This window comes from Vanacampus margaritifer, chromosome 16, assembly GCF_051991255.1.
Source record: "Vanacampus margaritifer isolate UIUO_Vmar chromosome 16, RoL_Vmar_1.0, whole genome shotgun sequence".
Classification (NCBI taxonomy): Eukaryota; Metazoa; Chordata; class Actinopteri; order Syngnathiformes; family Syngnathidae; genus Vanacampus; species Vanacampus margaritifer.
Genome location: NC_135447.1, coordinates 9,363,115 through 9,390,355, shown reverse-complemented (window position 1 = coordinate 9,390,355; position 27,241 = coordinate 9,363,115). Strand labels below are relative to the sequence as shown.

At 39.8% G+C, this 27,241-nt stretch overlaps 1 protein-coding gene across 5 annotated transcripts; it reads left to right on the top strand.

The window, feature by feature from the left end:
• Positions 1–1,916: 1,916 nt before the first annotated feature.
• Positions 1,917–27,229, top strand: LOC144036014 (serine/threonine-protein kinase PAK 3). Of its 5 annotated transcripts, none has more exons than XM_077546246.1 (17): positions 1,917–2,029; positions 2,938–3,165; positions 12,600–12,793; positions 12,895–12,995; positions 14,085–14,238; positions 14,336–14,373; positions 16,263–16,325; positions 18,059–18,220; positions 18,308–18,482; positions 19,232–19,295; positions 19,903–19,951; positions 20,043–20,155; positions 20,829–20,946; positions 21,613–21,712; positions 21,789–21,985; positions 22,060–22,197; positions 23,326–27,229. In XM_077546246.1, exons 3-17 carry the CDS (start codon positions 12,622–12,624, stop codon positions 23,413–23,415), a joined length of 1,734 nt encoding a protein of 577 aa, XP_077402372.1. In that variant the 5' UTR covers positions 1,917–2,029; positions 2,938–3,165; positions 12,600–12,621; the 3' UTR covers positions 23,416–27,229. The 5 variants fall into 5 exon arrangements, with proteins under 5 accessions (XP_077402372.1, XP_077402375.1, XP_077402371.1 ...); XM_077546245.1 differs by having other exon boundaries at positions 1,921–2,029; positions 19,226–19,295; XM_077546249.1 differs by lacking the exon at positions 16,263–16,325 and having other exon boundaries at positions 18,062–18,220.
• Positions 27,230–27,241: the final 12 nt, after the last annotated feature.

The following is a 27,241-nucleotide window of genomic DNA, read 5'->3' as shown; positions in this document are numbered from 1 at the left end:
AATCATCATATGAAAAAAATTGTCTCAAACAAAACTCATTTGGGTTGTAAATATTTTGGAGCTAGCCTTACATTTCTTATCATATATTGTAATTTCGCCAAAGTGTCTATTTCGACTGAGCTGTTAAGGCCAGTGTGTCTATCATACAAGTGAAGTGACATTTAGAAAATGAGGGGAGAATTGAGTCTGCCTCTAAATGTACTACACTTTAGGAAGCATCAATAATATGCATGCTCGTTTTTTTGGACTGGTCAATGAATCATAAAGTGACCTCAGTATACTGGACCCGCCTGCCCTCCTCATTTTCCAATCTCCACGCTGCCGGCTGCATTGAGATTAGTTATTGAACTGGTCAAGCAAAGGGAAACAAGGCCGCTTCAGAGACACGCCGCACAATAAGCCAGCTGTCAGAGGGAGGGGCTTGCTCAAACCGCGGTTGTCATGGGGTAGGGTGTTGCGTCGCCTTCACAGAGGTGCCACTTCGACGTGCGCTCATTAATATTGACACAATGCTTGATCGGGCCATTCAAACATTAAAATGACAGCAACACAGTTAATAGCAAATATAACAATAAAAGTCTTTATTTTACATTGAAGATGACCAGTTCTGGCCAGTGATCTTAACGGCATGACGACGCGCTAAGCCTCTTCCCGATCCACAGAGGCTCCACATTTGCCTCCCTGTTACTCTTTTATATTCAAAAGGTCATCTCGGCCTCACCTGAATTAGAGCTGCTGTCCTCTGAGGTATACAAGAGGAACTACGTTCACAAGACTCTAATCTTTGCCGACATTTAGCGATTTTTATTATAACAGACAAATGCCATTCATTTAGCCGCTGTGATGTTCACATGCATCAGGTATGCTCCGTGTGAGCTCCCACTGAGCCTTATTATCCTCTTTGATGCAGCAGTTTGAAACGTGCCATAAAACCTAAATATTAAAATGTAGCAAGGCCGTCCAAAGAATTAAGTAGTACATTTAAAATCAAGCTGTAATCTGTCATTACTGTGCTCAGCTGTCCACGCTTAACTTGCTGCACAATTTATTCCAATCAGGAAAGAAAAAAAAATCAATATTTACCCGTAATCAACTGGATAGAGGTCCTCTAACCTCAATTAAATTATTTTTTGGGGGTGAGCGTGCTGAGTGGTAATCTGTCGTGTCAACACACACACACAGCAGACTAAAAGTAGTGGTTGTGTTTGTGGATGCAGCTGTAGCATGGATGAGCGTGACCTATTATGTTCGGCATGCCAAGTTTACCAGTGAAAGGCTTAAAGAGGTTAATCTGATGTAGTAAAACGAAGCGTATTTAATAGACTGTGCATAGCACACATCAGCATCAACATTGCTGTGGATAATTTTTGTTCGAAAAATAACGCAATATATTTTGTCCTTCTAGTAAAAAGTAATTACTTTAGCTTTAAAAACGCTTGCTCTTGTGTAGTGCAATGGCTATTTTATGCAAGTTTCTAAGTGATTGAGTAAAGTTTCTCATTTATAATAGCGTGTTATGTTGTGTTGTCCCAGATTTGTAAATCATTTTTAAATTGTGTCTGACTCTCGTGTCTACTTTAGAATGTTGGATTTGTACTGCCAAACTAGAATTGCATTTGTCCGTGTTTTCAATGTCACGGCTTAATCTCTTAGCGCTCCTGAGAGTCCAAGAAAAAGTAGATACTCAAAGGAAAGATGCGTGTCGGATTATACTTCATCTGCTATATATCTAAAACCTCTTAAGAGAAAATACATGGGCCTTTGCGGAGCTTTTGAGGATGAATACAAGTGTGTAACTGTGCAATATTGGCATTGATAAGTACGTAATGTATTATAATTTTTTTATGTTGTTGTTTTTCAAATCAACAGCCTCTCCATTTGAGTCAATGCTGTCGACTGTCGACTGTCGACGTTACAGGCGTTGTCAGGACAACCAGCCAGGATCCACAGGGCCTTGGTTCAGCTTCCACCTTGAGCAACATGCTAGCCATGAGACTGAGCAGATGCTGTACTCTTCAGCCAATCACAGGTGAGCTAGAGCAAAACGATGACATCATAGGCAAATTAAGACAAATGTAGGCAGGTTTTTGGTTGCCATGCATGCCTCCCCTCCGAATCCCCAACTGCCGTTATGGGGTGGAACGATGACTCTCAGGTATTTATTTGGCATTTTGTATAAATCTGAAAATGACAAATATTGGGGTGCTTTTATTTTTTTAATATTTAATTGTTGTACCAGAATGCTATTTAAATCTGACCACAAAGCTTTATCATGACACACGACAAAGTTGTCACATAATTTCATTCATTCATTCATGTATGTATTAACCCAGATAAAGTCATCTTTTTCATCCCCAAATTTACCATTGAAAAAAAAAAAACCTGAATGTTCTGGCTCATATTCTGTGGGGGTTAGTAATAAGGACACACATTTAGTTATTTTTATTGCATCATGAATGAATGACATCGAACAGCATCTGCATGTAAATGCTCCAGAAACGTCAAAAAAATTTAACTGCATATATAATATTTGATATTGCAGTGTTCGGTGTGCTCTTTGTATTTTATTATTGTTACTATTCTTATTTTCTGTTTTATTGTGGAATTTCCCGTTGAGGAATTATGAGTAGCTACAATAAATAAATTTAACTTTTAAATGACACTAAAATCTTTATATCACAGAAATTAGTTATTGACATTACTTGTTACATTGTTATTATTATTATTATTACTATTATTATGTGAATAAAGTGTGAATAACGTATGCATAAAATGAAGGAAGAAATATAGCAGCAAGTAGTAATTCGGTCCCGCCCTGCCGACTGTCTCACTCAGCAGGTTTGGTCTGTCAAACAGAAAACCAACAGTGTCTTACTCTCTGCTGGCTCCTCCCACTGACCAGCTTCTCTCATTAATATTCATCTTCCCGTCCAATAGGCGAAATAGGGCGGATGACGTCACGAGCTAGGGAACAGCGAGCAGCCAGTGAAGCATCCAGCCAGCCTGCTGAACAAGCCTGCTTTTAGGGTCAGGAACTGGTCTGACAAGAGAATGGCAATCCTGCCGTAAACTGTCACCAGGACCAGGACGGAAGACGGCGGTTCCACCACAGGTGATGGCACACAGGCGAAACACGGACCGAGAGAATGTGAAGACATATTTCAGGTAATTCCCCTCTATGTGTATGCAACATGGGGATGTTAGAGAGGGGGAGACAGAGGAGGTGAGGAGGAGGACGGGCGGGGGGAGGCAGTGAATGTATTTCGGGGTGCTTTGTAGCCCTTTTTTAGGCGTCTTCCACCCTGCAATGGGCCCGGCTAAGCAGGCAGCTGTTTGATCTGCAGTCTATTCGAGTGGGACAGGGTGACTGCCTTCATTCAAATGAGCTTGGCATGTTCTTTTTATTATTTTTTTTTTTATACCATCCTATATGTGCGCCCCCACCTCCACTCCTCTGCATCTCATCAACTCTGCACCCCCTCGCAAATTAGTGATGGGGAGGTGTTTCTAATCAATAGTGGCATTTGTGTAGGCCCGCAGCAGCTGCAGTTGCAACACCGAGACCCCAAAATGTAAAGCAGCCTTTTCTATTTTGGGTTTAGTCCTGAATCTGAGGGATGGATGGGAGCTACGGTATGTGTGCGGATGCTTGATATGCCCACGGATGCTCTTTTGTTACCTCTGCGGTGCGTCCTTTGACGCCTCCCTATCAAAGGATGATGCAGAAGGGAAAAATGTCTTTTTTTGGGTCAGTAAGCAAACACATAAAGCCGGGACGTGCTGCTGTCTCCTGGCTTTGACGTGGACGTGTGCGGCAGTTTCATGGCGGCTCCACTGACAAGCAGATATACAACATCTGGTCACCTGACTTCTTTGGGGATGGGAGTGGGGGCGGGGTCCGGTCCTGTGAGAGCCAAGCCGCTATTTCTCAGATTCTTCCACTGCCCCTCCGTCGGTGGAGGACGACGGGACGGATGGGATCCAGATGAATGCGCGTTTCCACCGTCTCCGCCGGCGCTCATTTTAGTCACGGCGTGCGAGTTAGCTAAGGGAGACATCCATCCGTCCCGGAGATTTGTGAGACGCAAGGCCTGCTGGGTAACCTGTTGTCTAGCTGTCAGGCGGAAGGGAGATTTTAGGGAGTCAACCCAGTGATGGAGGGGAGGGTGAGATGATAGCAAGGAGAATTGGGGGATGGGTTACAGAAGGTGTTACTCCCTGCTAGCACTGGTCTGCTGTATACTGATATTCAATAGACACTTCTATTTCCACATCTAAAAAACACGATAACACACATTATTTCCTTGCCCCTATATTTAAGAGGAAATAATTAGCTGTCATATTGTATTGCCCCAGTTGGAGACGAGGCCTGCACCTTCTTCTGATCACTCTGTGATCTGTCTGCCCACCACTGTATTCGGTCTGTCTTCATTGTCTCTGAAGCTTACATGCAACTCATGAAAATTTCATAGCTGAAAACAAGTAGGTAAAAGGTAACATGGCCGATTCCCACAACGCTCACACGTTTGTATTCAGCGTGACTGGAAAGATCAGTAGAACTGCACCGGCCACTGCACTGTTTGTATAGTAAACAAATAAATGTGTGGGCGCGAGATGGAAGGAACCCGGTTATGATGTTTATGTGGGTCTTTTCATTCATTATCAGGGAACAGTTTCTACTAAAGTTCCAGTTTCAAGTTGAGTGAGTAAAATATGAACCTTAATGACAAAATGCAGGCAGTGGGAATGCTGATCCAAATTACAATTGGTTGACCTTGAGTTTTTCTTCTTGATCTCAGTGATATCATGGAGAAGTCAACCCATTTGAATGTATTTTAAATAAATCCAATAAAATGTATGATTTTGCTCTGGCCTATTTTTCCTCCCGTGTTTGCATTTCTGGGGCCTCCTTATGTTTTCCATTATGGCAGATGTAACCCAACACACGCAGCCTCTCTTACCTCGCCTCGACTAACAAAAGCAGCAGAACATCGTCTTGGCCTGCAGCCCACTTAAAGTGGACTCTCTGAAATCTGATCCACGTACAAGGAGGCCTCCATCTGTTGGAGCCCGGGTGAGACTTGCTGCTGGAAAGCGTATTGTTCAGTAAAGTTACCGTTAAGCTCTCCCGTGTCTTTTATTAATGCAGGAGCTATTTAGGGTGTGTGTTTGTTTTAGGGTCGAACTGACTCCAGCAGTGTATTGTGGTAGGTGTATCGGAGCTGCAGTGTGTGTGTGTGTGTGTGTGTCATGGATTAGCATGTAGGATTGGAAGCCATCTGGCCATTTTGTTCGCGTTGGGGAGGGGGAGTAAGTGCGAGAGATGGATGGAGGGAGACACTCACACACTGACACATTGACACAGCTTCAGTCGTAATCTCCCTACTTGATGTCTGTTGCTTCTTACAATACAGTTGCTTGTCTGTGTGCATTAATGTGTTTGTTTGTTTGTTTGGCTGATACGCCGCGATAGTCCCCCATCAAACTCCAGCTGTAAATTGGACTTTTAAGGAACGTCCAGAGGGTTTTCTTGGAAGGGTTCAACGTTCCAGAAAGTCAGAGATGCTACACCCTTTACTGTAAAATGACTCACAGGAGGAAGATGGACCGAGACGTGCTGAATGGATGAAATGTTGCAGACTTGGAAGAGGTTTAAGAGATTAGCAAGTTTCACTGGGGCAGGCGTTCGCCGATGGGTCGGCTGAACTTGAATGTCTCACGTTGAAGAGGTCAGAGAATTGAAGGGAATTTAGAGGAAGACTGCAAAACGTTGATTCACATTTGGGTTTCCTCCGTGTTGCAAACGGACATTTTGGCCCTCTTTTTCGACAGCACCGGATTTGTCTTACAGTGGGTGAGAGCTGCACACGCTGCACGCTCCAGCTGCAGTATTTAACCGCTCTTAATTCCCCAAAAAGCTGTTTTGGCCAGCGTGTGATTCAAGCTCTGCAAATGCAGGTGAAAGGGAAGATCGCGCACTGTTGCTTCGTCCCCAAAGAGGTCTGTTTATTTTCTCAGCTGTAGGGAGGTGCAACTACTGTGGACGCTTTCTGTTCATTTCGCTTTCTGACTCAAAAGCGAATATGAGGCTCACAAGAATGCGTATTGGAGGGTCGTGGAATAATAACTTCAGCAAAAATGTTTGATTCAATTTAAAGATCATTATACAAACAGGCGGGTATAACATTAGGTGCGATTTCACAATTGAATGAAATTCAATGCATGAGTTGCATAAGACTATCTGCCTTTTACAACAACAACAATTTACAATTCATTTACAAAGTAAATCATTATTAATCATTGTGTTGAACTACTTCAAAAAAAGTGGTAATTTTGCTATGTAACTCTCGCCTTTACTGTCATTCAACTGCTGGTGTACTTTACTTGAAATACTCTTCAATCATCTCTTCCCTGAATGTAAGTGGAAACACACAACTTAACCCAAAACACTGCCTTAGGGATTACAAAGTGTAAGATCATTCGAACAAATGTGTTATATTCACGCTTCTGGCGTCCCTGCACACATACATGCAGATGCAAGTTTATTTATTTGTCAGCATTTCATCATCATCATCGTCTGCTCTCGTTTTCTCGCTGCACTCTTTTTCTGTTTTTGTGACACAACATGCCAATGACGCAACCCACAACAACACACCTTGATTGCACATGGCTGCGAGTGTAATTTTATGCACACTCCTCACCAGAATCGATTGGCTGTTCATAACACAGGCAAGAAAATGTTGTATTTGTTATGTTGTATCATTGTTATGACTGGTCATTAAAAGTGCTACCTGTTTGTAGAATTGTATTTACATTTTATTTATAGGCGTTTTCTGGACACTCAAGGTCACTTTACAACAACAGTTAAAAACATACAAATGCAATGTTAAGAACAACATAAGATCAAATCTAATCAAATAAAACATAAGAAAAGACGATGCCGTTATGGTCAGAGTGAGTAGGCTTGTCTAAACATGTGTATGGAGGGTTAAACATCTGGGCAGGAATCAATCAGAGCTGGATAGAAGTGGTCAGTGTCTGCCTCAAAACTGACTCTTTTTATATATATATATATATATATATATAATCCCAAAAACGCGATGTTTTGTATTTTGAATTATTTAGTGACAACATTAAAGATTGTAGTTTAACCCGTGGGCAGTATTTTATTTTGAAATGGGTTGGTCAGAACCAACAAAAAGCCCAAAAATGGTCACAATAACGCCTAGGGGTTAAACAAAACATATGTAAGATTCTATATAATTAAAACAAATATATTACGTATTACCAAATATTGGACTTCTAAGTGTGAAAAGTTTTTTCCTCTTGATCCGTAGCAGGTAGCTTCTTTCGAACTGCAAATCGACAGGAAGTGCAAGCCTGTCAAAATAAAAGACTTATCATGGAAACATGCTTTCAATAACTTTTTCTGTAAGGAGGAATTGTTGTTTCTTCAAAACTGACAACTTGTCACGTTAATGCGCCTAAAATGCTTTAAGGATCATACAGATGTTGTCCACTTGACAGAAAGAGAATTTAATTTTGCGCTAGGCTATACTAAAAGACACCCGACAAAGTAAGCTTGTTAATATTGAATTATTTTAATTACTTTGTTATCTCCTCTCCATATGGCAGCTGTGACTATCCATTTGATTTTTTTCTCACTTTTCAATTTCTCTTTGCGTTGATGACATGTCGTCATCGAAAAAGAGAAGAGGTGCATAAATCCATTAAAATGGTCTTGTTAAAATGTCAGGTTTCACGTGTGTTTTTGTGCGTGCGCATGCACCTGCAAGTGCGACTGCGATATAGCTAAATATTAAATGGCAGACAGTCTGGGCTCTTACAGTGCCCCAGCAGGGGGGCTTGGGGAAAGATGAGGGTTTGGTGGTGAATAAATTAGTCTGCAGGGTGGACTAACCAGTTTTCTCCGTTTGTTTAATAAAGGGAACCGTTTGAGCTGATCAACTGAATCCTTAAAAACTCCAGCCAGACAAAACTTACTTCCTATCATTTTGATCTATTTGATTTAAATGAAAGCTGAGCTTGAACACTAACTGAAAGTGACATTTGAGCTTTTCAATAAAGTTCTTATTCAATAAAACTAGGTTTGAAAAAATACAATCAATGTCTTCTAATTTGGCCTAATCCAGGAAAAGGCCACAATCAAATAAAACAAGATCAGACAGAGACATCTGGCTAGTGGTTAATAAAAGCCCCCTGCTAACTGATTAGCGATGTTTGTGCTCCGTGCTACATGCAAACGAGTGGCTGAGGGATAACTTGCTACAAGTTTGTCTTTATAAAAAAAAACAAAAAACATAAATCTAGCTTCACTAAGTATGTGAAAAGCGAAGTCTCCAGGACTCAGCGGGTTGTCAAGGGGTCAGGCTGAATGGACTTTTGAAGTAGAAGTGCAGGCGGTCATGAAATCCATTAGCTTAGCCTTTGATATTGTGTAATCATGCTCTAGTTGGCATATTATGAATGAATATGGGCCTTTTATGTCAACACAAGACGTAGACAACACCCGCTAAAAATAGACATTTACCATTTTTTTTCTCAATAAAATAAGCACAATTGCAACAACAAATAGACTATTTTTTTTGTCTTTTGTTCTATAAATTCATATTGTCATGGTAAAAAAATCTTTTTCAACCATTGCCACAAAGCACCGGGCTTACACCAGAGCCCATCTCTTCAAGTAGCCATTACTGGGCTACCATAGATTCAAGATTGCAGGCTCTTCCTGTGTTAGCAGTTCAAATTCAGCATTAATGTTTGAAAGGCCCGCTCGTCGTGGCCAGATCAATATTTCATGAGAAGGAAATGTGAAAGCATCCTCTGAAATATATGTCTGAGCGTTGAAGTGTCAGGGTTGTTTTTAAATACATTCCGATAGCACTTTTAGCAAAGGATGCTGACACAATTATTGACATTGTTTACATTTCATTGCTCGTGTTGTTGTTTTCTTTTCACTGCTTTCAAGAAGAATATTGAAATGTGTTGAGGCAGACTTTGAATCAATCAATAAAGTGGCGTGCTTATTTCCGAGACAGTGCAGCTTACCTGTTGGGTCATTTTTTTTATGCAAGGGGCAAATCAGGGATGTCTGGGAAATATCTAGCAAAGCTGCAGCAGCTATCAGGTGATAAGAGAGCGTAAAAAAATTGTGATGACTACATACGGTACAATTCTAATGTTATCTATCTATGTTCAATCCGGGTTTATGTTTTGTTTACGTGCTTTTTCCTCTCTTTTTGAGTTGTGATTTGCTCTGTACTATATCTTAATACTTTTTTTTCTTCTTTTTTTTTTTTATTAGTTCACCTAAAACCTATTAAAAAATACCGTTCACCTAAACCGAACACTTCCAGCCAGAGTCGTGAGGCCGTCAGGAGACCCGAGGAAGGACTAAAGAAAAGAAAGGAAAGTGAAATCCAGCACTGACCAGACACCATACTTAATATCTTAATACCTGAATACATTTAAAACATTTAAGGAGCAACAGTAACTGGCATGAGTTGATGTTTTGGGTATCTGCGGATTTTGAGCAGATTGCGTTACTTTGACTCAATTGAGGTTTGGGTTGAGCACTGAATTTGGGCGGTCTTACGAGCTGAAGCTTGTTTACTATTTTTGGGCAATGTGTACTGAAGTTGAAATGTAATGTAGCGTTCTAAAATGTTGCTGAATAGGACTGTGTGCAACAACGCAGGAGAACATTGCTTCTTATAAAACATTGGTATAGTGAAACTAAATTTTTTTATTTTTTAGCGCAGCTATACTAATAACCTGCTAACCCATTTCTTGATAGCTTTGACTCATCAGTATGGGTAGTTTTAACCCCTTGTTGGCTCAAATTCTTGACCCAACTTTCTTGGTCGAATCCTCAACCCAATGCACTGGGTATATATAACCCAGGATTGGCTTGGCCCCTCTTTTTTTTTTTTTTTTACCCAGAGTTGAGCTATTTCACCCAATTTGAGTTACTGTTGAGTTGCAGTGAACATAAGGACATACAATCATGATACTAGATACTATAAAGTCTCCACCCCTTTCCCACAAGCATGCTTGCCACAGTGCTCAAGCTTGAAAGAGAATTGAAAGCGCATTGGTCTTTAAAGAATAAAAAAAAAAAAAGGTTGGAAATTGCAAAACTTTTTTATTTTTTATTTTGATGAAGGCTGTTTCTATTGGAACATTTTACTGCATTTTTTGCCTTTGTTTCAGAGGTAGGTTAAAACTAAATGTATAGTTTGTATTAGCTTCTTCAGAGTAAATTCTAATCAACATAATTACGTTCCGACTGCAGTCTTTTTGCGGAGCTGTTTACTATAGTGTCCAAAGAAGAATCCCATTTAATGTGTACTCATTCCTAACTGTTATTCGTTGTGTTTTACGTGTCACAAAGCAGGACGTGAGGCGTCGTGATTGAGTATGAGAGAGTCATGTGCATGTCAGCCCAGTTCATTATGTGGTGTTGTTACTATTGATCGATTTTCCCTCTGTAATTGTTGACCAGATAGTGATCCCTCATTGATCGCATCTCAGTTGCACTTGTCATAGGCCGCGCGTGTGTATGACCAGACGTCGCAATGGTATCGGCAACCACGGCAAGATACTGTAGACCTAGAAAATATCTTCTTCTTTTTTTTTTTACATAGATTAATGAGCTCAACATTTCATATATACAGTAGTTTGCCCTTGTCACCTTTGTGTGTAACAATGGAAATTAAATGTGAACTCTAAAGGCATTACTTTTTTTTTTTTTTTGCAAACAGCCGCATGCCAAATGAAAGATAGTAAAAGGTTGAATGTCCTTCCTTGTCGTCCTTTGAAGCTGACACAGCTTTTGCTGCAAACTTCCTGACAGGCAGACATCTCATCAATTAATCAATCAGGGGTTGTACTAATCCCTACACTTGACCACGAGAATCTTAATTCTGCAATCTGCATCTTGCCAAGCTGTTTTGGACAATCTGGTCTATGCTGTGCTCTAGTTTACAAATCAAGGTCCTTTAAAGCCGAGTTGATGTGGAAGGTTGTGGGATGTACCGCAACACATTGTGGGCTTAACATTTTTCATAGGTCCAACAATAACATTTGTTTAAAAAAAATTCTAGTCCTATTTTGTGAAGGAAGTTGTCTAAATTGGCAACGTTTCGTCTTCTCCTTGGGAGCTCCTTCCTTCCCTCCATCTCGAGGGCTTCTTGCCAGGTCCTACGCCTGCAGTTTTGAGTTTAGATTTGACACCTTTTGGTGGTGAGAAAATGTCCGTTTTTTCCCCCCCCTACAGCCTCTCTCGTCTCATTAGTGCCATCACAATCTGTTGGTCCTGTCCATCATTATCTCAAAGCCAACCATAAAGCCATGTGTTCGCTAAAAGTCCCTTTTCATCAGCTGTCTGTTTTCCTCACTCCTGATGATTTTCTGTTTTCTTGAACACTCAAGCTGCAAACCTGTAACATTTTCTCCATCAGAACGTCAACAGCTAGTGAGTCTGCTCCACACCTTTTGACTGACCGCCGACCTTGTATAAAACCTCATTTTGAACACCATGTATTTCTTTGCTTGTGTCTTTTTATTGTTTATTGTCAATGAACGTTACATAATGGTAAATAATATATTAAATAAAACCTGTTAAATGTTCCAAGGTCCTAATCAAGACAGTTGGACTCAGATTTATTTTATTATTCCCAAAGGTGGTGGGGGGGTTGGGTGGCAGGACAAAATGGTCAACCTTAGAGGTTCTGCAAAAAATCCAAATTTTTACAATTGGGACAAGTTGTACTTCTTAGTATTAACAAAATGGAGGTCAGCCTTAGAGGTTCTGCAAAAAATCTGAATTATAAAACATTGGGACAAATTGTACTATTTTGACATGAATACCAACAAAAATAAATATAAATAAAATAAATATCAGGTTGTTTTATTTCTTTTGGGAAGATGAAGATTATGGCGTAATCAGCCACTTTGTTCGATGCAAAGAGTTTTAGGTCACCATGAAGGCACATGTGTGATATGCGGGATTCGAAGTGCTGGGGTGGCTTTTGTTTGTTAATGTAGGTCTCCATGAAAAAGGGGGGGGGGCTGGCCCGCTTTTCTGGCACAGTCGTGCTGCACATCACATGATGGGCTTGGCCTCGGGGCGAGGCAGTGAAGGAGTCTAATATGCTAGCGGGATGGGTAGGTGGAAAACAAATTGAAAATGTTTATATAGTACAGGTTGTCACATGTGCCATTTCAGTTAACTTTGTTGGTCCACCAAGCCAATTGTGCTTCCTTCTTGTTCGAATGCTCAAATGGGGCAAAGCTCAGACCAATTTGCACCACGGACTGTTCCATGCATCTGCATGTAGTGCGATCTGTCTGATGTGACAGTCACATTACTCCAATTCTGCTGCCTCAGAAAGCAGCTGACCAGAAAAGGAACCGCGTACATCGCTACCCTCACTGGACCTTTAGCACCATTTTGAGTACGTCACATCACAGCAAACAGGAAGTGCCGTTGATCAGTTTGCACACTCTCTTCCCGAAAATACAATTTTATAGAGTACTCTCCTCTACATACAAATATGTTTTTTTCTCTTTTCCAGGACACTGTGAGTGCTACTAAAGATGTCTGATAGTGTCGATATTGAAGAGAAACCACCAGCCCCGCCCTTGAGAATGAACAGTAGTTCCAGAGACTCATCATCAGTGAATCCCGCCTCTAAACCGCTTCCAATGGCTCCTGAAGAAAAAATCAAGAAAGTCCGCCTGCGCTCCATCTTCCCCGGGGGAGATAAGAGTGAGTACTTGCCCTCGTCGACCCCGTGTCGATTTCACGCTCAGCCCCCTTTCGATTCCATATGTATTTAGAAATCATTTTGTGGTCATGATTTTGTTTAGCAAACAAGAAGAAGGAGAAGGAACGTCCCGAGATATCGCTTCCTTCCGACTTTGAACACACCATCCACGTCGGCTTTGATGCCGTAACAGGAGAATTCACAGTGAGTGTCGATTTCACCCGATAGAACTGCAACCGATCGCCCATCTGGCAGCATTCATTAAGAAACATCACACTTTCAGAAGGAGGCTGCGATAGGTCCACTGATAAAATATTTCCATTTCTGGTGTGCTGTGGAGACCCTAATTTGAATATTTTATGTTTTTTTTTTTTTCATTTATATCCATTTGGAATTAGTTATGATGAGTAGACAGGTGACGTTTTGTGTGAATCCACTAATTGATGCCGTCACAATTTAAAAAAATAATAAAATTGCTTTTATTTATATAATGTAGGCCTATATGAGAATACAGTATAGTAATAATAATAATAATAATACTTGATTCAAAACTAAATCAGTCTATGTGTATAAATGACCAAATCTGTCATTTCAAAACAACTTTTCATCTAGTTATGATCCAACATTAGCAGCATTTTAAATGTAACATTGAAAATCCTATTTTACATGTTCAGATGCTTTTATTTCATAATCGGAGATAGTTTTATCCACATCTGAAATTACTTCTCAACTGGTGAAAAGTTTTTCCATAATTCACTGTTATACTCAAATGCAAAATAATTAACAAATAAATTCTCCCAGCTTTGGACTTGCATGATTGCTTATTAGCGTGAATTCATAAAGTATAGTTGTGTGTTTTAAACACAAGCGCTTGTTTGTTACTCAAGCCGTGACTCGGTGTGACACGCAGAGGACGCCGCACTGACTTAGTGTGGTTGATTTTGACTTTGATTGTGAAAGATTAAATGTCTTTTGCTCAAAGCTATCATGGCTTCACTAGAACTGGAAAATTTATTAGACACAAAACAAACCACGTCACATCTTCCATTCACTCACAGATGAAAAGCTTTGCCTGCAAGGAAAGTCGCTATGCTTATAATAAATATCAATCGTATTTCTTAATATTAGAAAAAGAAAGTCATTGCTATTAAATTCATATGTCACAGGGGGCATATTGATGTAGTGGTTACCACATTAGCCTTCAGTTGTTGACATCAGAGGGTTTTCCCTGAACATATAATGTTATATAAAAGTGTGAACTTTTGAAGTTTGAACCCCTCCGCTCGGTTGCAGGGAATCCCAGAACAATGGGCACGGCTCCTTCAGACCTCCAACATCACCAAGCTGGAGCAGAAGAAGAATCCACAAGCTGTATTGGATGTCCTCAAGTTCTATGACTCCAAAGAGACGGTCAACAACCAGAAGTATATGAGCTTCACCTCAGGAGGTACGGCGCTAAATGCTAATCATTTAAAAAAAAAAAAAAAGGGATTCAGAATGCTTTTTAAACAGTATTTTAATTCAATCATTTCTTTCTATTTCAGACAAGTCAGCCCATGGTTACATAGCAGCAAACACTCTGGTGAGTTATTGTATCATTACGGTTTATTATTTAATATTTTAGTTTTTCTATTTATGCTTGCTACTTTTTGCTTCAGGTGGTTTATTTGGCCTGTTTATTAAGAATTTAACTTGACCTTTCCTGGAGGTCAGGTGCCCCACATTTTTTTTGTTTTTTTTTACAAGATTATGTTCTATGCAGCCCCACTAGTCTAAACGCGGCATTCTGATTAACTTTGCGTTTGTGCAATATGAATTAAGCAGCAAAATCCGCCTGTTTTGATCTATCTCAGGGGGCGGCCATTTTGCCACTTGCTGTTCACTGACGACCAATCACGGCTCAACTGTTTTCTAAGTTTGGCCATGTGATGTTCAGATTTAGGTCATGTGACATTTGTAAGCTGAGCCGTGATTGGTTGTTACCTGAACCCTGAGGGACTGTGATGTCATTTTCAGTCAACAGCAACTGGTAAAATGGCTGCCACCTGCGATAGATAAAAACGGGTGGATTTTGCGCATATTCATATTCCACAAATGCAATATTAATCATAATGTGCTTTTTAGACTAGTGGGTGCGCATACAATATGTTAAGAAAATATTTAGCATCATTTATGTTAATTTTACAGGTAAGTTTGAACATTTTGTGTATTCAATTCATCAAAGTGACTATTGGAGTTGCTATCAGTGCACATGCTTTCCTTTCATGGGCAAAATGTGCACATTCCTATCATGATACTTTCTCAATAATTCCCTGAACTTTGCAGCCATTCCAGTCCGTTTTTGCACTCAAAAACTGATCCTCCGTGAGAGCGACTGCTGCTCATAGTTGATTTTTCCGATCTACTTAACTCGATTTCGAAATACAAACAATAGCCCCGGCTCCAGCCGAGGCTCAACTGCACCGAGGAGGACTCCCACCAGGCTGACCTCATTCCTAGCTTGGACCAGAGTAATCTATGCTTTTAATGCCTTTCTCCGCGCGCACGCTCGGCCGGGTGAAGAAGTGCAATCCGAGTTTGGCGAGGGGATGGATTGGTCGCCCCGGGGCCAACCGCACAGAGATCATGCTGGGCTGCTGCTCGGATAGTGCCAGCGAAGGGCCGGCGAGGGTGGCAGGAAGTCCAAGAGGTTGCGTGTGGGAGCGTATTTGAGGGCGTCTCAGACTGTTGCGTCGCTTCTCTGCCCTGCAGACAGGACTTTGCTCTGAACTTGTGCCATAGATGGATCTTAGTGTGTCCGGCAGGCAGAACGATCACAAAGTGGAAACAAAAAATGAGGTTATTGAACTTAGAAAAAGTGCTTTGGGTTTGCACTTACTGTCAACAAGGGTCAGGATTGTATTGTTGGGCAATTTAAACTTACCCAAGTACCCAATCAATTTATCAATTCACATTTTAGACCGATAAGACACAATGCCTCCAGCTCTTCATAAAATATGAGATTTGTTGACTGGAAACTGTTAACAAAATTTGCCATAAACAAAACAAATTGATGTTAGTGTCAGCTTTGATGTGGTTACTGAGGCTTCGGTCACAGAGGGTTTAATCAACTTAGTATTGACTTTCAGAGCTATAAACGTGATATGTGACAAAATGGCCACTGCCATCACACCATTATCGTTTGTCCTGTTGTCTGTTTTCTGTTTTTGAACTGCATTGCCACCTGAGGAGAGTTATATTGTATGTCAAATCTGCCTCAACAAAAGTATGGAAATTAGTGACGTTGATATATTACGTCAGCACTCCTGAATGATACCGCGTCCGTAGCCCAGTTTTATGGACCCGACGGCCATCCCTCAGTAGTGACCCCCTCCCCACCTGCCCTCCCCCTTCCCTTGAAGTCCACTCACTCTTCAACACTGTGTGGGTTTGTTTTGAGTAAATCCTCCCATTTTCAACCTTCACATTCAGAACCGACTGCTGTCATCTGGGCCTCCTGTCAGCCTTAGAACCTGCAGCGCATTATTTGACAAGGTAACTCCTCCATATTACTATTGCACATCTCTGCATTGGCTTTCAGGGTCCAATAATTTGATCTAAATCAGGGATGAGCGACCACACTCTAAGTGGCCTTTTAATAAAAAAAAAATTAGAAAGTGAGTTTATTTTTTATTTTTAACAAAGCCCCTCAAAATTCTTGCTGATGAACATTAAATATACTTGTCCTTTTATTTATTTTTTAATTTTTTTTTAATTTTTATAAACCTCAACAAAAAAGGCTGATGAGCATCCAATACACTTTTCCCGTGAAATTATTCCGGAAAAAAAGGTGAAAAAAAAAAAAAAGTGAAAAATATAGAAAAACATGCAAAATATGCAGCGGTCGACTGCAGTTTTAAGTTGTAATATCACCAATCACCACTAGATGTCAGGCGTGTTTTAGTTGTGCTTACACTGTATTTTAGACTCACCAATACCACAACGTAAGTAAAAAATAATAATTTGGGCAGATTTGGAATGATGTACAGGACAAATATAGTATCTCAATAATATAACAATTTTGATTTGATTTTTGTGGGAAAAAATGTACAAAATGTGTTCTTGCACTCAAAATTGAATATGTGGTTATTTTGTTTCCTTCCAACCCCTTCTTGTTGGGTTTAGGTTATTGGATCTTGTATACATACATTGAAAAATGTATTATCAAAAATTACATTAGGGTAGGGTTAGGGTAGCACGTTGTAAAATTGTGGCCCTTTCCAGCATTTATGTTGCCCATCCCTGATCTAAATTATGCCCACTGGCGAGTATAAAATACCTCCTTACGAGATGTTTTCTTTTCGAGGCATCATCACTGTACCGACATGCAAGCTGTGGTCAACAATTTCGAAGGTGTATATGAATTAAGAGGACCTTGTTGGTGGTGGCAAGGCAGGGGCGCATGCCATATAGGGTTTGGATGACTTTGCATGTTCTGTACCGTTTTGAGAACTCTCCCTTCATCACCATTAACAACATAACCACATGGCCTTTTTTTAAATGTATTTTATTAGTATTTTTAAGAAGGGATTAAAAAACACACAAATGTCACTACTTACAAACACACAAGGACTCATTTGTGCACTGCACCGTTGACCCAATCCTTCTTGGAGCAGGTCGATGGCCGAATGGTCTTGAATGAAGGACTGGGTCTTTCCTTTTTGTTTAATCACCCGAACTAATCTTCACTGCTTCATTTATGCATGACAAGACTGGAAATAGATTTTTCCATAAGTGGAAAATGATTCAAGGCTAACAGACTTTTGGATGGGGATGGGAACAATTACTCAGGGGTGGGCATAATAAATATGTCGCAAGCTTATTAGCATAGTTTTCGGCACTTGTTGAAAGGTATCGTGCGTATCCAAGATAGCTGCAGGTCATCTATGCATTGCACTTTACTGCAATGTTGCAGCATGTTTGCTCCACTTAGCATATTCCAATACGTAACCTCGTATCCCTGAAAGAAAGTGCATTCTCATCCTCGGTTCTTGGCACACAGAACCATCCCAAACCCTTGGCTCTGACAAAAGTGCACCTTTTTTCCTTGAGCTCTCACTCGGCTGCTAACACTTTCCTGCCCTTTAGCGCAATTGTTCCTGACAATTGTGCTGCCTCATTTTCCTACCACGTTTAATAATATGACTCTCATTTCCAGGATGTTGTTTTAGGTTTATAAGAAAAATTCTAACAAACGCGGCACATCTATTTTTTTTTCCCCCATCCAGCAGGGTGCCAAAACATCAACGTCAGAACCCCCGATTGCGCCACCTGTGTCAGAAGAGGAGGATGAGGAGGAAGAGGAAGAGGAGGAGGAGGAAGAGGAGGAGGAAGATGACGACGACGAACTGCCACCCGTCATTGCGCCTCGACCTGAGCACACAAAATCTGTGCGTTTTTTTATTATTATTGATCATTATTCATTTATTGTTGTCAAAGCACGCCGAATGACTCCATCTTTTCATATTCTCTCATAGATCTACACGCGCTCAGTCATGGACCCGCCCAAACCTCCCACTCCCATTAAAGAAGTTGTGACGCCACCCGAGTCACAGGTCCAGCCCGACAACACATCTAGTACAATGTATCGCCACACTGACCGCCAGAGGAAGAAGTCCAAAATGACAGATGAGGAGATTCTGGAAAGACTCAGTATGTGTCTTTATATTATTGTCTGCCCTTACAACTTACCCACAACACCAACATTAACTTCTTCTTTCTTTTCATTTTAAAGGCAGAGTCAAATTAGTTTACAATGATATGTGCAATATGTCCTTTCTAGTCTAAAAACATAATTTGTAGAATATGGATTAAACAGCAAAATCCGCCCATTTTTATCCATTTCAGGGGGCGGCCATTTTACCACTAGCTGTCGACTGAAAATGACATCACAGTCACTCAGGGCTCAGGTAACGACCAATCAACTCAGCTTGTGAACGTCACATGACCAAACTCAGAAACAAGTGAGCCGTGGTTGGTCGTTACCTGAACCCTTAGGCACTGCGATGTTATTTTCAGTCGACAGCAAGTTGCAAAATGGCCGCCCCCTGACATGGATAAAAACGGGGGATTATTGCTGTTTAATTCATATTCTACCAATACAATATTAATCAAAATGTCATGTTTAGAGTAGCGGGGGCGCATAGAACACTTTCAAGTAAATACATTTTTGGACTACACAACATGTACCTAATGTTGTGACCAGCGAGCATACAAGTTCATTCACTGATGCTTACTATGAAAATGCTTTGGCTTAATTTCTAAAATTAGATGTGCTCGAAGGCAAAGAGTCTCTGCCATGCGCTGATGTTTTTTTTAAGCATTTACGCACCCACACACACGCACACACATAGAAACAAAACACGCACAATCATTATGCTTGTGTTTTGTCTCTGACTCAGGGAGTATCGTGAGTGTGGGGGATCCCAAAAAGAAGTACACACGCTTCGAGAAAATAGGGCAAGGGTAAGTGTGCGAGTGGAAACTTGGAGTGTATGTGAGTTAAACGGGAAGATTTTGAATAAATGAACTTAAATGACACTGTGATATTTTGTGATGGTAAAATAGAGTGGTAAATAAAATTATATATTATTTATAGCCTTGGATGATACCCTCATGTACAGCAAGATTAGAAACAAATCCAATGGGTTGTACAAATTTGTCCTTCTGCATAGTATGCCATTTCTTTTCAAACTCTTCAAGCTCAATTTTTATCAAATTACTAATTTAAGAACGGACACAAAATCTGGCTATGCTAACTCACATTCAGTCATTTCAAAACAAACAAAAAAATAATAATTTAATCAGGCCTTTGCTCTCCAGTCTGATGATTAAGTAATTAAATGTGATGCGGTGTTGCGGACTGTCATGTGCCAAATTTAAATTTAATTTCCCCTCAAACATTGTCATTGAATTCAATTGATTTTAGCCATTTTAACAGTTTCCTTGCTAATTATAATTAGTAACTTCCTGTTTTAGGCGCATACAATCATATAAAACAGTTTTAGAGTCACTACCTTTAAGAACAAATAATAAATCTGTATGTTTATTGACATCATTTCTTTGTCTTCAGAGCTTCTGGCACCGTGTATACCGCCATCGACATAGCAACCGGCCAAGAGGTAATAATAAGGATTGCAGCCCTAATATTGAAATGTCATTATCTTATTGTTGTAATATGTATTGTGTTTTTTCATCCTGCCACTACTACAGGTGGCCATCAAGCAGATGAACCTGCAGCAGCAACCCAAGAAGGAGTTGATCATCAATGAGATCTTGGTGATGAGGGAAAACAAAAACTCAAATATAGTCAACTACCTGGACAGGTCAGTTATTGAGTTTATAATCCCTTTGAACTGACATCCATTCAGTTTGATTGAGATTGCGTACAAATGTTTGCATCACTTTGAACTCTTTAGCTGTTTACGCTAGTCAGCATTATTTAGAAACTACATTACTGCCCCCTACTGTTGAGGAGTAAAGAATAGGGACACCAATAACCAGTATGTTCTATGCAGACCCACTAGTCTAAATATGGTATTGTGTTAGTGGAATATGAGTTACGCATTATAATTATATAATTATATATTATATGTGACCTCACTAGTATAAACATGACATTCTGATTAATAGTACATATGTGGAATATGAGTTATGCAGCAAAATCCAGCCATTTTTGTCCATATGAGGGGGCGGCCATTTTGCCACTTGCTGTCGACTGAAGATGACATCAATGTTGCTCAGGTCTCAGGTAACAACCAATATCAATGCAGATTCAGAAAACAGGTGAACATTTATTGTCATCTTCAGTCGACAGCAAGTGGCAAAATGGCCGCCCCCTCATATGGACAAAAACGGCTGGATTTTGCTGCATAACTCATATTCCACAAATGTAATATTAATCAGACTGTCATGTTTAGACTAGAGAGGCCACATATATTATTATTGTCAAGAAATGTTTAAGGTTGACGTCCATATTTTTGAATTCTTTTATCACAGTTACTTGGTAGGAGACGAGCTCTGGGTAGTGATGGAGTATTTGGCCGGCGGCTCGTTGACAGATGTCGTGACTGAGACCTGCATGGACGAGGGCCAGATTGCAGCAGTTTGTAGAGAGGTAAGAGCCCCGCTGACGTGACCTTTACTTTCAGATGGAAACATGGAAACAAATGTTCACCTGGTTGAATGGAGAAAAATTTGCCCCCCCCCCTGCCCACACACACACAAAATGTCTTTTGTATTCTGAAAGAGTAATAAAATTATTTGTCCTCTTTGCGTGTTCCAAAACTTGAAGACAGATTTAATGTAAGAAAAAACACCTTTGCAAAAATGATTTTAATCTAACAGAGATCTCTGGACATCGTGACAGGCTCCAAACATCACATAACAGGTGGAATTTCAGAGTGCCGAATGTGTCTCTTCCGCGTGTAAAATGGCTTCTTATAGTTAAAAAGACCGCCTCTCTTTCATTTGTAGACAAAACATACTCTCTTGGTACTTTTCCGTGAGCGATGGTGAAAACAGAGTCAGGGGTGCGTGTTCGAAGCAGATTCTGTTCTCAAGGACCAAATGTGTTTTCCCACAGAGAAGGAACTTCTAGACCAAATAATATGTCCCAACTTAAGGTCAAATTATACTGAGTTCAACACTACTTGCTTTACACGTCTATAAAACCTTTCAACATGGTTAATATAAAGAATTAAGATGTTAATAATGTATAACAATGGTTAATATATGAAAATATAGAATTTAAATGTTAATAATATCCAACAATTCTCTTCAGTGTCTTCAAGCGTTGGATTTCCTACACTCCAACCAGGTGATCCACAGAGACATAAAAAGTGACAACATCCTTTTGGGAATGGACGGATCTGTCAAACTCAGTAAGTTATTGACACAAACAAAAAAAGGCGATTGAATGTGTTCACTGATGGATTTTCCTTTTGTCTCCCGCCACAGCCGACTTCGGCTTCTGCGCCCAGATAACGCCAGAGCAGAACAAGCGCAGCACAATGGTGGGAACGCCCTACTGGATGGCACCAGAGGTGGTGACCCGCAAGGCTTATGGCCCAAAAGTGGACATCTGGTCTCTGGGAATCATGGCCATTGAAATGGTGGAAGGAGAGCCTCCATATCTGAATGAGAATCCTCTCAGGGTAACAATTGCATCATCAATAATACCTATTTTCTAATACGATGGCGTCCATTTTGACCGCATCCGTCTTTCCAGGCGTTGTACCTGATTGCTACCAACGGGACACCCGAGCTCCAAAACCCAGAGAGACTGTCGTCCGTCTTTAGAGACTTCCTCAACCGCTGCCTGGAGATGGATGTGGACCGCAGAGGTTCTGCCAAGGAGTTGCTTCAGGTAAGAGCGGCCGAAAAACTCGAGTACAGTTAGATGGGAGGGAAGAAGACACTTTTTTAATTTAGTGGAGTTTTACAGGCAAGCTGCCAAGAGAGGGAAAACCTCAAAAGCTGTTTGTGTTTTCAGGGTTTCGAAAAGTGCTTTCAAGTGCTTCACATTAGTACTTTTATTTCTTTCATAACATTTAGCTGAGGTAATTCTTCGCTTGTTAGATACGAGGCGCTCATTCACGCAACTGCTGCATTTCCATGCTCCACTGCAACAGTATTGGCTGTTTTAAATGAAAACTTTGTTTTTATTTCTGTAATATGTGTGTGTTAAATAAATAAATAAATGATACATTTATTTATTTATATATTCAAATGAAAGATTTATTTAATATTTATTTATTTAAATAATAAACGATCATGCTTTTATTTATTTATAAGTAAATAAAAGATCATGCTTTTATTTATTTATTTATATATATTATTAAATAAAATATAATCAACCTTTTTTTTATTCAAATTAAAGACTATTTATTCATTTAAATAAATAAAAGATTATGCTTCATTTATTTCTAAATAAACAAATTACAATTAAAATCACACATTTATTTATTCAAATAAAAGATCATTGATTTATTTAAATAAATAAAAGATCATGCTTTTATTTATTTATAAAAAAAAATGTTTTTAATCCAAATAAAATATAATTTATTTATTTATTTAAATAGATAAAATATAATGCTTTGATTTGTTTATAAATAAACAAATTACAAATAAAATCACACATTTATTTATTTACTTATTCAAATAAAAGATCATTTATTTATTTAAATAAATAAAAGATAATGCTTTTATTTATTTATTTATTTGGGGGAGTATTTTTTTAAAGTCGTCAAGGGGCTCCCAACATGCCTTTGGTTTGCTTAGGACTTGTCTATAAAAGTAAGTTCATCAATCATATGTGTGGGTAAAGAAAATCAATTTGATCTCACAAAGGGTTCGATTTGACTTAACAAAATGTGTGTGAACCTTGTTCAAAATGTGGAAGTAAAATTTGGTTGCATAATGCCGGCTTGTTAGGGTCATGCTTGACACTCTTGTCTGCTGTCCTCATCTTTATTTTGCCTTTTTCTCTGTGCAGCATTCATTCCTCAAGCTGGCCAAGCCTCTGTCCAGCTTGACGCCTCTGATTGTAGCTGCCAAGGAAGCCATAAAGAACAGCAGTCGCTAGGGGGCGCTCTCTGTCCTCACCCAAGGCCGGAGCACCGCGTTCATGACGGTGGAAGGGTACTTCTGATATTTGCTGGCTGGGTGATGTGACAACACAAAGTGCACAAAAGAAAGGGGGGCTGGGGGGAGCTCTGTGACTCCCTTTTCAAAAGCCTTCACCCCCCCCCCCCACCACCTCCACCTCCAGCACCCCCAGCCCACCCATACGTACAGTACGAACGGCGGCCTTGCAGCCTCTCGGCACCGTGCTGCTAAAAAGACCTTTTTGTTTACGTCTTCAGCACACTCTGTACATGTAGAGCAGTCTGTCGCTAGTGTGTGTGTGCGTGCGTGCGTGCACATCTGTTTAGGTTCTGTGGGGTGGGGACAACTGCTTCCAAACCAAAAAAGAGGGGGACAAAACCCTCAAAGAAGAGCTTTTGGTAGAGTTTCCTCTTCCTACACGTCATGCCTGGCAGCATCTTATCAAAGTCATGCTTGGACCCAAACTGTGCTCGTATGACTGGAGGAGTTGTTGGTGGCTGTGTGTGTGTGTGTGTGTGTGCGCGCGCGCGCGTGTGTGTGCACAAGTGAAGTTACAAGGGGAAAGCCATGATTAATTTAACCGGACCAAAGGTGGATTTGAGCATTCTTGCTTTATTTTAGCTTAGCATTGCTCTTATTTCTCAGTTTGACCATTTTTTCAACAGATTTGGCCCGAGTCTGACTCCCATTTTCAATCAACAAATATTTAATATTGAATATGGCATAAGGATGTATTTAACCTTGATCCCGTATGCTCTTAGACTCCTACTAACATTTGTGGTTGTTACTCAGCCCTTCTTAGTTGCACATGTGCCAGTTTTTGAATTTATATAATATTTATAATATTTCATTGATTATTTTAAAACATGTCAGCAAATATATTTTATTTGCATGCATTTTATACGTTGTTTCTGAATATTAGTGTAACCTAATCCTGCTTAAAATGTAAACTAAATCCCCTTTTAAATGCATTTTACCCCGTACATTATTGGTAAAAAAAAAAAGACCAAGCAAATATTAGGAATAAATGTTGCAATGAAATATATAAATGTATCAATAGATCTTTGAAGATAATTCCAAAATTAAGAAGTCATGTTTTTTTTGTTTTGTTTTTTTAAATCATTGCAGAATAGTTATGATCATCCTTTGGACTAAATACCAAAAATCTGGCCTCTTCCTCCTTCTATACTGAATGTATCATTTTAATAGTGGATATTTCAATTTTATACAACCGCCTTCCTCCTCTTGGGCTTAATAATGCTCATATAATTTTTTTATTATTATTTTGTGTCTTACATTAACTTTTCAAATGATAATTTATGCTTTGTAGATGTGGCATATAAAAGAGTCCTAATTACAATTTATGAAATTATAGCCATTCTCTCCATTATCAATCATCCGTCCAGAATTCAAAATGTTTCCCCCTGCTGGTTCTGACTATGAGAAGACTTTTAAGTCACTTCAAGTTGTCATTGGCCCAATATACTGTGCCTGTCAAACATAATAAGAGTGAAGACACACATTTCTATATCTTACTGTTTAACCAAAATAAAGGGTCACCTTAAATTATTAATTTGCTATAGATGATCAATTGTGTAACTTTTATCACCGCAACAGCGCAACTTATCCCCATGTAGCTACACCATCCTGTGTGTGCGTGTGTGTGTGCGCGCGCGCTCTCGTCTTCCTATCGACATCCTCTCATCCTATTAAAACTGCGAGTGTCCGAGGGCTACCTCAGTCTGCGCGAGTCCAATCCTCCACCGTGACGTCGAGGTGCGCGGGAAGCTGCTCAGACACATTTTGTACCTCCGTTGTACAGCAACAGTCCACAAGCTGGAGTGATGTGACACAGGAAGTCATGCATGTAAAACAACCAACTATAATACACTGTATCTCATCATTCACTTAGGTTAAGATTGTTAGGATATGTGCGATGGATATAAAAAGTCTACACACCCCCATTTAAATGGAAGGTTTTTGTGATACGAAATATCAAGATAGATGGTTTTACACCTATACAACTGGATTGACACAAAAAATTGTTGGGAAGGGAAATAGATGTTTGCATAAGTTTGCACACCCTATTGTAAGTGAGAGTGTGATTGTGTACATAATGGCATGCGAAGTAATGTTACATGGGAGTCAATATACCACCATTTAAAGCTTCTGATTGATTAACTCTAAAAACATCTCAGATGTTTTAGCACGATTTTCCTGACGTTTTTTTTTTTTGCTGTATTAGCAGACGGTGGAAGGTTATCTCCTAACCTAACAAAAAACAAAGGATATTCGATAACACTTTTCTTTTACGACCGATACCAGTATCAGTACTCAACTCACGAATAGATACCGATATCAAGTACCGATACCAGTAGTATACTTGATAAATACAGAAAAAAATAATTTTTTTAAAGAAAGACCTATACATCTGAATATAGTATTTTTCCTTAAATATGTATGAAGCTAAATGGCAATTATTAATTCCTCTCATTTCTAGTTCCTGAGCGTAAAACAGCCACAAAAGGGCGGCTGCTGTACAAGCAAGGAAATCTTAAAATAAAGACAGGTATCGGCCTGATACCGATACCAGGTAGCGGTACTCGCCCATCCCTAACAACGAAAACTTGAATCCCAAATTTTACTAAATCACTCTTGAACTCTCACAAACTCCGGTGCAGGAATACCAGTAAGTGGTTGCACCAAACCTTCATGCTTCTGCAAGCAACGAAAATATCAAGCCTACTAGAACATTCGAGATTTATTTGGGGTTAATCAGGGGCACATTGATTCACATGTAACATGATTTTGGATGTTTGGTAAATTTTAAACACAGTCACATCACCAGTTATAATAGGGTGTGCACACTTATGCAACCATTTATTTTTACTTTCCCCACCCCCTTGTTGTACACGTTATAGGTCATAATGGTGGAAAAACATTTGAATTCCTTTTTTTATACCACAAAAAAACACATCATTTGAACAGGGGTGTGTACACTTTTTATATCTAATGTATGTACAGTATGTATGTATGTAAATATGAAAGAGGGAAACATCCCCTCTACCCCCACCAACCCCCCTTTTTTTCAAATGATGTAACTTAAAAAATAAGACATTTTCGGTTGCTTTATGGTAAGTATCAGTCAATGTTTTGCACTCTGCAAACGGAACAAAAGAAGAACATGCGCTACAGAGGTTCCATTTTGGGCCCCTTTCCACGGGACACTCCTTCACGTGGACAGTGAACTGATGAGTGTGTATGTGTGCGATGGGTGTGGCTGGCCTGTGAGGACGCTAGGTCCCAGCGACGCCCACGTACAGGTGCGAACTGTGAACACAAAGAGGCGGAGACGCCTCAAATGTGTCGCCTCCCCCTTTCCGTTGTTCCCCCTGTACATTCCTTATCTTATGAATGTGTCAATCTGTACATGTGGTGTGAAAATTCCTCTATTAATGTGTATCAAGAGAATGGAACTAAGACAAAAAATGTTACTTTTTAAATTATTATCATTATTACTACTCTTATTATTGTCACGCTTTGTAAAACTGCTGATTCATCCGGCATACCTCAGCAGGCTGCTCCCCGCCTTTGAGAGAGGACGGGGGAGGGGGGGGAAGCACGACGGTGACATGAGGTTTTGGATAAACTATTTTTAATTGTGGTCGAAGCAATAGACTTTTTGAACTTTGAATTGTGCATGGCTGTGTCTTGAGTGTAAAAAAAAAAAAAAAGGACAAAAAATCGCAGTTTGGGAACTGGACTGAAATAAAAAGAGTTGCTGTATTGCATCATGCTATGGT